The 12,997-nt window shown below is 38.6% G+C and overlaps 1 protein-coding gene across 1 annotated transcript in view; it reads left to right on the forward strand.

The window, feature by feature from the left end:
- PTPN3 (protein tyrosine phosphatase, non-receptor type 3) overlaps window positions 1-12,997 on the forward strand; it is a 129,185-nt gene that overhangs the window by 89,431 nt on the left and 26,757 nt on the right. The window contains exons 15-18 of the mRNA XM_018560666.1: window positions 2,714-2,909; window positions 5,917-5,994; window positions 9,451-9,507; window positions 12,518-12,674. Coding sequence (XP_018416168.1) covers window positions 2,714-2,909; window positions 5,917-5,994; window positions 9,451-9,507; window positions 12,518-12,674 — 488 coding nt within the window. The remainder of the gene's footprint in view (window positions 1-2,713; window positions 2,910-5,916; window positions 5,995-9,450; window positions 9,508-12,517; window positions 12,675-12,997) is intronic.

Genomic DNA, 12,997 nt, shown 5'->3' on the forward strand with positions numbered 1-12,997 from the left:
TGTACATAATGTTCTGTTACACAACCAGTGTACTTGAAGAGGCATTGAGCAATTATCCTGTAAAATGATGAAGAATAATTTCTGCCAGAAAATACTTTGAGAGAAATGAATGAAGTTATTGGGAGACGAGGACTAAATTTGTTTTTAAAATTAATGTAGAACCCTATACACGTACGTGGATGAGAGCTTTATTACTATTTGCCTGCAGTTCCACTTATTTAATGTATTCATTAACGAAACATAAGGTGCACATTTATAAAGCAGTGAATGTGATATTCACCAATCATTCATTGCAAGTGAATCTTCCTGGTACGTGTGTTTTTAAATACAGTGATTAATTCACCTTTCTTTAGTCAAATAAGATTAGTGAGCAGTATTTCTGTGACTGCAAGGGGAGAAGATTATTAAACTGCTCATATGGGGGATGTTTGCAGCTTTAAAGCCCATTTCCACCTTTGCAGAGGTAGTTATGAAAAAAAAAAACATGTCAAGCAATGTATACACCAAATGTACATGAAGCGGACATATGCAGTTGCTGTATAAACAGAAACTTAAGAATTTTGTTAGCTTTCCTCTGCATATCCTTATGGAAATGGCCACCTCTGTGGTCTGCAAGCAATCTGTGTAAAGGTGCCCATACACTGCACGATTCTCGTACGAGAATCGCGGGAAATCCCGCGATCGTACGAGAATCGTGCAGTGTATGGAAGGCGTGCGACCGTTTCTACTGTACGGTCGCATGTCTTCCGTCGAACAAGCAGGTTGGAAAACCCGCCGGGAATCGTACGATTCTCGGCGAGTTAGTTGCCTGCTTGTTCGACAACTGCCGAACTGGCCCGTTTGCAGTCGTCGGAAGCCCGCCCCTCATTGCAGTCATCGCAAAAGTCTTGCGAGGGTTGTAAAGTGTATGGGCACCTTAAGTTGTAACTGAGCTCTCCCTCTCCCCCCATTCATTAGTATTCATAGTGACCCACCCACTGACCTAACTCGAGGTTAGTAATGCAATTAAATATCTTTTATTTTCCATAATAGGGAAATGAATGTATTTTACACATTCTGATCAAATTAAATCTTTAAACCCCATTTCTGTTTCTCATTAGGTCATCTGATCAAGACTCTCCAAAGTAAGTGTTCTCCCCGATATCAATGTCCTATTTCAGAGCTATAATTATTATGCTAATAGGTCAAGGAAACCTGTACTGAGAAGAAATAGGGAGGTTTATATTGGTGACCTTCTCCTGAGAAATCTAGTTGCCTGACTGTCATTGGTTTTATTGCATCTATAATTATAAAGAAAATTACAGGCAGAGAGGTTTTTTTTTTTTTTTTGTGGCAGAAAAATAGAAATGTTTCTTACTTTTCTGCTTGCATTCTACTTTTGTGTGCCCTGAGGTGGCACCAACGGAATTGTGGAATGCTGATTCTGAATAACAAGTATGATGGGATTTCTTGTAAAGGTGCCCATATACTGTACGATTCTCGTACGAGAATCGCGGGAAATCCCGCGATCGTACGAGAATCGTACAGTGTATGGAAGCCGTGTGACCGTTTTTACTGTAAGGTCGCACTTCTTCCATCGAACAAGCAGGCTAGAAAACCCGCCGGGAATCGTACGATTCTCGGCGAGTGAGTGGCCTGCTTGTTCGAGAACTGACGAAAGGGCCGGTGTGCGCACGCGCACACTGCCCGTTTGCCGTCCTCGCAAGCCCGCCCCTCATTGCAGTCATCGCAAGTACGATCTGCCTGTCCAAGATGGGCAGATCGTACGTTTTTTTTAAATACTTTACAACCATCGCAAGACTAAGGTCTTGCGATGGTTGTACAGTGTATGGCCACCTTAACAGTCCTGTTATGTCCGGATACCTCCCACCTTCTCACCTGCTTGGTGATTGTAAAATAGCCCTTGAGAGTAAGGATCCAGTCATTTCTGTAAGCATGAAATTACCTCCAACCTTCCTGATGAAGCACATACAGTTGCGAAACACGTCAGAAGTTTGGGCCCACAGTGGATTACATGACCATTATATTGGTTTCTCCTTAATTGTCCTTTAAACATATATAGTATAATGTATACACATATGTGGGTACCATAAGGAGGTCATTTGGTTTTAATATGTTTATTGTATCATGGTGATGTAACCAAGTTTCCAAATCATGTTATTTTCATTGAATACAATTTAAATTTGTATATACTAGACTACATGTGTTTGATGTACATGATGTATGATTTGGACACCTTAAAAGCCCCATGTTTCGTCTTAGTTTTTTATATAGTATTGTAATTGTACTATCTCCCCATATGTTGTAAAGTAGTGCACAAACTGGTGGTGCTATATAAATCCTGTATCTTAATAATAATAATGCGTATATATGCATTTACAAAAGCTTTTTAAATGCATATAAAAGCATCTAATCGCACATAGTGTGAAAGAAGCCTTAGTTAGTAACCTGGAACAAGCACTTTGATTAGAAATTCAGAACTCAGTACTTCAAGAAGTGACTCAAAAATTATTTAAACCATTTGATCAGCTTAACAGCCAGGCAACTGACATTTTCAGCAATTATAGACTCCTTATTTTCCTCGTACAAAGCTCTAAAAAAAAAGCATTTTAACTTTGCTCTTTTTTGAGTAGCTGTGCTAGAAAGTGTTTGTACAATAAGCTGCTCTGTTTTATATTTTTGATTGGTAAAATGTTCTGCATGTGTATTTAAGGAACATTCTAGAACACAGTCCAAAAGAAAACAGTCTGCACCAGCAAGGTTTATGTCCCAGCTCTCCTAGTGAACTATCGAATCACTCATCATCATCTCACCCACTGGAAGGAGTGGATAAGAAGTTTCTAGAAACTTATGATGTTGTCAAGAAAGGAAATTCAACAGATGATTCCAATCAGTACTACTGTGATAAGGTGTGTACTCTGCCAGCTTCAAAGCACAAAGAAAAAGTGAACCCTTTTTTGCACTGCATGTGATAAAAAAATAAACTGCAAAATCCAGCATACTCTACCTACCCGTAGAACAATATAAATTATTGCTGGCTACTTATGAAGTTTGAATTAATTACTTCAGCCGTTAAAGTCGATAAGGTGTTTAGGAGGTCTTAACAGACGACCAATATCCTGTGATTCACACGTAAGGTGGAATTTACCACCATTTGCAGTTAGTGAGTTTCTTTATGCAAAACTGGAATCTACTAATCTCAGCCTACAGTTAACAACACCTTAATTTGTCAGATAGAACTCACATGGCATATTTGCTAAGTGACTTTCATTCTCACTAATGACTTTGAGTCTTATAGCATATCTGGAAAAGTATATGTATCTTGCTGCACTCCTTAGCCGATTTCTTGAAAATATATATGAGTGTGTGTTTGCAGTGACCACAGTGGCGCCGTGAGATGATATGAAAATGTAAAGGATGTCACCAACACACCAAGCTGTTTGAATCCAGCAAATGTCCATTTTAATGACAAACAATGTCATTCAATAGCAAATACTTTCGGGGCCTCGCAGGGTCCCCGTCATCAGGCTCAGAATGATACAATGTGCAGCCATAACCCACATACAGTGGGGCAAAAAAGTATTTAGTCAGCCACCAATTCTGCAAGTTCTCCCACTTAAAAAGATGAGAGAGGCCTGTAATTGGCTTCATAGGTAGACCTCAACTATGAAAGACAAAATGAGAAAACAAATCCAGACAAATCACCTTGGCTGATTTGGAACGAATTTATTTGCAAATTATGGTGGAAAATAAGTATTTGGTCAATATCAAAAGGTCATCTCAATACTTTGTTATATATCCTTTGTTGGCAATGACAGAGGTCAAACGTGTCCTATACGTCTTCACAAGGTTGGCACACACTGTTGCTGGTATGTTGGCCCATTCCTCCATGCAGATCTCCTCTAGAGCAGTGATGTTTTGGGGCTGACCAGATGAGTTTTGGTCTATTTGGTCCTTCAATGGCACCTGTTTGAACTTGTCATCAGTATAAAAGACACCTGTCCACAACCTCAAACAGTCACACTATGATGCCAATTACAGGCCTCTCTCATCTTTTTAAGTGGGAGAACTTGCACAATTGGTGGCTGACTAAATACTTTTTTGCCCCACTGTATATAGACATGCAACCAGTGAGAAAGCAGACCAAATCCCACCCCTGTAGAATAACCAGTAACAATTGATTCTCACTGGTTGCATGTCTATATATGTGGGTTATGGCTGCACATTGTGTCATTCTGAGCCTGATGACGGGGACCCTGCCCGGCCCCGAAAGTACTTGCTATTGAATTACATTGTTTGTCATTAAAATGGACATTTGCTGAATTCAAACAGCTTGGTGTGCTGGTGACATCCTTTACATTTTCGTATTATAGCATATCTAAACCCAAAACTGTCAAATGTTGTAGCTTATTTGTCTTTAGACATGGTGACTACATCAGTTTTCTCTTTTTGTGCCATTGTATTTGTAACTTCCAGTGCACTGAAAAAAATTTGAAAAATTTCAAAAATGTTATCACACTTTTTTGTAGTCTAAATCAAAGTAGAGTAGCCTAGGGTGACGACATTACTCCTCCATAGATACAATGAGTGAGTGTTGTCATACTACTAGGACAGGAAGTGTGTTACAGGCAGAATCACCAGGTGAAAATCAGCTGTGGCCGGGGCATTCCCTGTCCCTCAACTACACGTAACAAAGAGGTAGGGAATGCCCTGACTGCAGCTGCAGCTAAATTTGCACACTGGAGTTGGACAAGAGTTTTGGTCTATAAAGACAAAATTACTAAAATATGCAGCCCTGGGCAACTCATCTTATGTCGCCATCTGCCTTCATAGATGCTAGGCAATCTCTGTTCTTCTCAACTTTTCCAGTACAGTTCTATGGGCTATAAAATGAAACTTTCCAACTGCTAAATCTATGCCAGGCTGATGCTGTTAGGTCTCATAACCGGGTCCCAGGTCCACTGATGTGATTTATTTGCACTTCATGCACTGAGGAACTGACACACATGCTGCATGAGAACCAAGTCAAATATAAGTTCATTCTTGTGTCCGTACTGCTTCCCGCTCCTTTCCCTTTTTTTTTTTTTTTTTACTTCTTTTCAACTATTTGCGTGTTTTGATCTTCATATTTTCTCCTCTTGTTAAACCGCAGCCGAAGTTCTCCTGTCTGAGTGCCTGGTCCACGGGACCCCTCTTTGATATCGATTTTTGGTAATCCTCAGCCATTATCGTCCCATGAGCCACAATATTTTTTGATGCAATTGCTATCTCACTGTAACATATATGTGTTCTATCTTTTTTTTAACATAATCTGTATGCGGTTTTTATACACTTTGTATTTCTTGTTCTTTAGTATTGTTCAATTTTCTTGAAAATAATAAAACTCTTTGAATGTAAATAAGGTAATTCATATAACTGTATTTCCGGGTTAGCTGATTTTTAACCACAGCACATTACTGTTCAATTTAAATTAAAAGCAAATGATTTTATAAAACTGTTGGAAATCTCTAGATATAAACTTTGCTCTTCTTAGATTACTATAGCAGTTTTATGGCTCTGGATCAGTGTTAACCCTTATTCGTTTTTTACTTATTTTTTTATAAATTAAAGACTACCGCTCTACTACTTATTGTGAACCAGTCATCGGGGATAAAAATTTAAATCATATTTATTTGAAATCACTCTAATTGATTTTAACAGCATGCTTGCAAATATTAAATACCTCTAGGAATGAGCACTCCAAAGACTTTGCTATTCCCTTGGTTTTGCTCTGGTGATAACGAATAGTATAAAAGCACTGATTAGCTGGAACTGGCACTTATAGGATAAAATATATTGGCATCTGCAGTTAATTTCAACTAAAGTTTTAATTTTGGGTACAAAATAACGATTTTTTTTTTTTCTTTCATAAAATAGAATGAATTTGCCAATGGGGATCTACTTTTGGTCCGTATCGCACCAGATGAGGAGGGCAAATTTGGATTTAACTTAAAGGTAATTCTTTTATTTGTACAAATTTATTTCACATATTAATAATAGTTTTTTTTTTCTTTGGATACTTACTATGCATTATATTGTTTAACCCAAAGGAAAGTGTTGTGAGAAAGGTAAAGAAGAAGTAATTTTAGCTTCAAAAGATTTACAAGAAAAAGAGGAACACCTTACAATAAGACATCTACAGTGTTTCCAACCAACTGAATCATGATAAGCAGAGAAATATTATCTTGTTAAAATGTAATGCCAGGTCAGTTTTCCACTTCAGCTCCCAAGCTGCCTTAAAGTCATCATTTTACTATGCAACTATCAGCCCAGATTCCCCAGTCAAGAACCTGGCCTCATCCCTTGAAAAACTATTAGACAGTAAGGCAGCCCATTACATTGAGGCTTAGAAGGTATGTGTGTGTGTGTGTGTGTGTGTGTTGTTCGAGGGGGCAAGCTTTTTACCAGGGAATTCTATGTGGTGCTTCTCGTGTGAATAAACCCGTGATCCAGACAAGCATAGGCATAAAAAGATAAATTGCTTTTAATAGAAACATTTTTCCTGCCTGCTTACTTTTTCCAATGCAATTTTCCAAATATTTATTGGGGGACACAGCAGCCCAGTAGGGTAGTAGCCCTGTCCCTAGAAGTAGACCCACTTCTGTTAAAACAAGTTTAAAAAAAACTGTATGCAACTGTTTGCTTTGCCTCACATTGGACCCCCAATCTTGGAGATACCTTGTGAATTCTCCACCTTAAACTGTCTACTGGACCTACCCAAAGATAAGCATGTGTTCCAGCCTGGGGCCATTTTTTATTTTACCCCCCATTTCCCTAAAAAATTTGGTTGAAGGGCTAGCTGCTTTATTTTTTTTTCTGAAAACGGGGAAAACTAGGTTTGCTTAGCAGACACTCCTTTATAGTCAACAAACAAAAGTACATCAACGCGCTATAAGCTATATAGACAAAATCCAGAGATGTGAAACGGGAAGGATGAGGCTGGGTGTGCAGCTCCAAAATACTGTCAAAGTACCTGAAGCTGAAAAATAAAAACGCAAAACACCAAAGCGCAGAAACCCTAGTGCATTATTAAATGGAGATAGCAAAATAGTGTAATGTTTATCAAATGCACTCACAAGATTATAATTAGGGACACACCGATGCCGGTATTTCTGTATCGAGTACGGGTACCAATATTTTTTTCCGGTACTCGCGGATACCGATACTGGAAGTCCCATTAAGGAAGCCAGGCGGCGTGTAATGACTCGCCACCTGGCCTTCTGATCAGCCGGGAAGCCGGGCGGCGTGTAAAGACTCGCCACCCAGCTTCCTGATTAGCAGTGAAGCCGTCCGGCTCCCATGTCATCATGACAGTAATCAGTGAGTCATTACACACGGCCCGAGGGAGTGACGAGGGAGCATGGAGCCAGCTTCCTGGATAATCAGGAAGCTTGGCAGCGTGTAATGACTCGCTGCCCCGGCTTCCTGATACCGGAGGTATCGGGCTATGCATCTGAGCAATTGGGCGAGTACGAGTACTCGTCCAAATACTCGGCATCTGCACCGATACTAGTATCGGTGCATCCCTAATTATAATAGGAAGGAGCCTTCACGCACTTTGATTTTGGATTATTAGTGGTATTTCACAGGGTCAGGCATTGGGTTAATTGCTTGATGAAAAAACTCCAAATGTACAGAGAGGCTGTCCTATCAATCTGCTGCTGTGGCTGGCGGAGTTTTGCTGGGAACAGGAACAAAAACAAAGACAACCAGGGGAAATCGGATTGTGTGTAAAAGCAAATAAATGTATTTATACAAGGTAAAAACTTCACTGCACTCACAGCGATGCAAAGATCTAGAAATCTTTGCGAAAGTATGCACTATTCTATTTTCTTCACTGGCTAAAGCAATAGGGTGTCCACGCTCTTGTGTTTTGTTATTTTGTCTTTCAGCTCCTCTATGGTCCTCTATTAAGCTGACCTATAGATTGTCTGCAGAATTTCTGTGGTCAGATAGAAAAAGTGCAACGGATTCCTCCATCTACGTTAAACTGTGTGGATGGAGGAATCTCCCACTGGGCCAAGCTTCAGTATCTCGCAAGTCCCGCTGGCTCTCAAAATACCTGAACAGTCTGATTTGGATGCAGGCATTGTTCAGGTATTTTGAGTACCCCGCAAGTGGCCTTCTCCATGGAGGCTTTGCCTCCCTTAGGCTTTGCCTACCTTAGACTTCTTTGATTTCAAACACTGGAACCCGTCTGAGTATCAGGGTGTCTCTGGAACCACCATGATGTTTTAGATAGATTCTCCTACTAACTTTCCATCACCCTCAAATGAGGGAAAGTCTGTCCAGGGACGGTGTTTACAAAGGTGAGATCGTTGACAGCCTTATCAAGGCTGTTATGGACACTTTATAACTTAACATGTCCTCTGGCTCAGCTAAGAATTTAGCTGTTAAAGTTAAATTCCATAAGCACAAAGTCTCTTCTAGGGTTTTCCCTGACGACCTGTAATTTGAGGGCAATGTCCTTATAGAGTAGAAACACCCACATAGACCTGTTTTTATTTCCAAGCATTTTGTTGTGATCTAACACTTTTACAAGGATTTGTGGATAGGTCAGTAAAGCTTTTGCAGAGTGGGTAAGAATTATGGCGCAGAATCTAGCCTCAACCTAGCCCTATCCTTCGGGCTGCTTGCACCCAGAGTGTTTTTTAAGATGCTGGTTTCAGTACAGGCAGTTCTTTGGTCCAGGAGGAACTTTGTTATTGCTATCTCGATGATCTACTCATAAGGGCTCGACCCATCAGAGGACCTGGCAGAGTCTATAGATTTTCTTGGCTATGCTATGAAGATTTGTTTGGATAATACATTTCCACAGGTTCTGCGTAGAGTCAAACATTCCAGCTTACAGCTTAAGGAAGATCTTTAACCACCTTTCCAACCTTGTCTTTTCTTTTAACCCCCCTAACCTCTTACTTACAGTTTTTTCAGTTTTTAAATACTTTTTAATCGCCAGCAGGATCTTGCTCCCTTACTCCTCACCTAGATGACCTAACCCTTGTCCTTCCACAGACTACTCGGATTTAACATATTCCAGAAGGCTTCAGGGCGTAAATAACAACTGCCATGTCATCTGTGCAGGTGAAAGAAATTAGTTTTATTACAGTGGCATTATTACAGAGGGGAAACAGGAAGAAGCAAGTAGCCTAGAGAGGCCTAAGACATTCAAGCAGTGGAGAACCACCTGGCAGAGAAATCTGTAGCAGACAGGGCGACAGGATCTAGCATCACCTCACCAAGGGGCTGACTGTAAAAATTAGGAAGTCTGCCAATTAACTCCTAGAGAAAATAATGTTATAAGTATAACAAAAATCCATTAGACAGTATGAAGAGTAAAGGAGGGAAATCTTTTAATGTCGATTTTTTTATTTATTTTTTTCCACTACTTTGTATTCTTCTTTTTTTTTGCAGGGTGGTATTGACCAGAAAATGCAACTAGTGGTTTCCAGAATTACCCCAGGATCACCAGTGAGTGTAAATCTTTCTTTATAGATGACGATTTTATCCCTTATTTGAATTCATAGATTTTGGGGCTGCCTTTACACTATTGCTTTGCAGTAATTAATATTTTTCTCCACAGTGCATGTTAACACATGCAGTAAACAAAAATTTACCTTTGCTATATTGCACCACAACAAGCAGATGTGAATACTCTGCGTTGTTGTGCACTGCATTGACAAAAGCAGTGCAGGTATGTTTTTTCATTTTAGAAAAGAGCAGGCTATATTAATACAACTGGCGTTAACGTGTGCATTAATGTAGCGCAACAGGTTTGTTATTTTGTTTTTTATTGGTGTGCCAAATCATCACTACAGGTAAATCCTGAAAACGTGAATATTTTTCCAAGATATAATCTGCCTATAGCTACATAGATTATGTAAGACATTTTGAATTATTTGTTTTTATTACAAAGGGAACTTTACTTGGTATTTTACCTGCTGTTCAAGATAGAACATGACCACAGTTATTCTGGTTTAACCTGTCCATGCTAATTACACATTGGATCCAGACACAATAATAGAAATCGATTTGAAGCAGCTCTCATTGTAATCTTTCTAATGAAATGATTATTTGTAGTGACTTCTAAAACTCCTTATACTGATCGTTCATTTACTTTTTTTTCTTTATTAATCAATTTGTATTCCATGTCTGCTACACTACACATATTCAGTGTTACTTTATATACAGTTACAATAGCCTACAAACTCAGACATACTGTATACACAAATAAACATTAAAACGTGCACTCATTGGTTTCTAGTTGGTCTTTTTATATCCCAAACCCATATTGGTCACTTGTTTTCTCAACCAAATATTTGTCAAAAGAAACCTTTATAGAGCAGCTACCATCCCACTACCCATATAAGTTCACCTTTTAGTTTCTTCTTTACCCTTTGTGCTCATTAACATTCACTAAAGGTCCCTACCTCGCTATAGAGCCTCCTACAGATCCCCAGAGACCAAAACAATACAAAACAGATAAAAATCTCATACATTTCATCCATGGATTCCATTTATTTAGAAAAGCAGAGTGTCTCTCTTCCCTCCTAGCTGTAACCTCTTCCATCCGCATTAGAAAATTTACTTTGAGTACCCAATCCTCAATCAGAGGCATGCTATCCATCTTCCAGAACCTAGGTATAAGAGCCCACCACACAGATAGAAGGCATCTTATCAACCCCTTCTTTACTGCTTTCATAGAACCCGGGGTCAGTGAGAACTCATCCATTTACCTTTAAATTTGAATTATTGTTCTGTTTCTAAAAAAAATTCTAACTGCTTTTAAAAATGATCATTTTTTAACTAACTGGTTCACAGCAGTTTTATTCCACTGAAAAATATGCATGCATTATGACAACTTTTAATTTTTATGAACTATTCTATATGGCTTACTAACATGGGCAGTACTCTACCATGGAGCTATTTGCAATGTTTTTTGTGGCGGATTTGCGAAAATGCTTGTGTCATAATCTGTTGATATAACAAAGAAGTTGATTTTTTTTTTTAAATGTATGCTAGGGCTGGCTATTTTGGACATCCCGGAAAAATTGCTGCTGAAATTTGTGACTAAGGATGTGCTTATCTGCCCTGGTTTGATTCGCTGAGGGTTTAGTGGATCCTGTTTAAAATGTGAACGCCAATGAATTCTATGTGGGGGACAACTCCTGTTGGCAAATTGTGGGCATTTTTAGAGTTCATGGGCAAACTACTGCCAAAAATCTATTGAGAGCTGGACAGTGCCATGTGGACATGTACCAATGCAAAAAAAGTTTTAAAAAATTCCGTACTTCTGGGGCAGGTTCTTTTCCCTATGCAATTCTTCAGATTTTCCTATCCTATCTCTACAGCAGCTTCCCAAATACTAATAATGTGCCGGCTCTGTGCCCCCCTTCATTTTATAGTGAGAGGGTTGGCTTTTCCAAAAGTCCCCTGATTTGGTCTTTCTAAACCTGCAGGACATAGTTCAAAGGCCTTGTAGTGCATTATGTTTGAAAGAAATTCTCCTAGGAGAATCTGCATATAAATTCTGCAGGAAGCTTGAACCTGCAGTATTCACCTCAGACCCACGGTTTCTGCAAAACGTAACCTTATCCCTATTTGTGCCTACATTTATTTCCACTGAACATTAGGAGTTGGTAAGTTCCGAAAGAATCTGATTATCACTTTTTAGTGCTGGAATTCTAGAATTGCTACTTAAAATATAATACTTTGTGTGCTGCCTAAGCTTGTTTTTTTCACCAACACAACAAAAAACTGAATACATTAATGTTTTTCCTTTTTTATTAGTTTTTGTAGTGAGATATGGAGCTCTTTCTTGGAACATTGTGCTTTATTTTAAAGCATTTTATTTAAGCAAAGAGCAGTAAAGATTCTTGCACACCATTGCCTTATGCACATATTTGGTAAATAAACCTAAATGGCTTCCACAGAGCAAGAATATTTTTCCATGTTTACTTGAAGGGGAGATGATTATGAATCAAAATGAATTTAATTTGGTTGCATGTATTATTATGTTAAATAAGCAGGTAAAAAGATTACTCCATTTTTCTTTTCTTTTTTCTAATGTAAATATGGGAATAAAGTTGAATAGAGAAAGTAATAGTTTACTGTGGTAGATCTGCTGTAAAAAATGTAATATGTATGTAGTTTACCAAAATTTCCTTAATGTGCTAAACAAAACAGTAAATAGGAGAGTCGGACTGTGACTCTTGAAAACAAGCTCTCCTGCGGTTTGTCTTGCTCTTGTCAACATTGCTCTTGTTTCCTGAGCAGAGCTATTGATTAGAGTAGTGTTCAGGACATGTTGGAGGATTATGCTGCTGCATTGATGTGTAGTAACATATAGTAATGATTCCAGCAAGCATATTACCAACCACTGCTAAAAGCTGGCTTCTTATTAACTGTCATAGGTTACATTGTTCTTTTTGCACTTGGAATATATATTTTATGTTTCCTTGGTTTTGTGTTATTTTATTAGGCGGACAAGTGTACTCCCAAGCTTCTGGAAGGAGATCAGATTGTTCTGATTAATGGTCGTGACATCTCAGAGCATACACATGATCAGGTGGTCATGTTTATTAAAGCCAGCAGAGAATCCCACACAAGAGAACTTGCTCTACTGGTTAGGCGAAAAGGTAAGTGCTTTGGTACATTTGGAACATATTGTTAACATCAACTAGAATGTTTCTGATATTATCTTATGACACACTTAATTACATTATTATTAGTCTTGAAGTAAATATTTTTCCAGCTGAACTGATTTTTTTGCTATTTTCAAAATACTTTTTAATGGTGCATTGTAGCACAGCAAAAGTAACAAACATAAAATGTACAAATAAAATCAAGATTTATAATATATTGTATGGTTGTTAGAGGACACAGGAGTATAGCTCTGCAAAATCGTAAAGCAGCTCTATTACCTCCTGAAAATGTTAAAAAACTGCTATAATAAGAAAAC

This window comes from Nanorana parkeri, unplaced genomic scaffold, assembly GCF_000935625.1.
Source record: "Nanorana parkeri isolate BGI_ZX_2015 unplaced genomic scaffold, ASM93562v1 scaffold471, whole genome shotgun sequence".
Lineage (NCBI taxonomy): Eukaryota > Metazoa > Chordata > Amphibia > Anura > Dicroglossidae > Nanorana > Nanorana parkeri.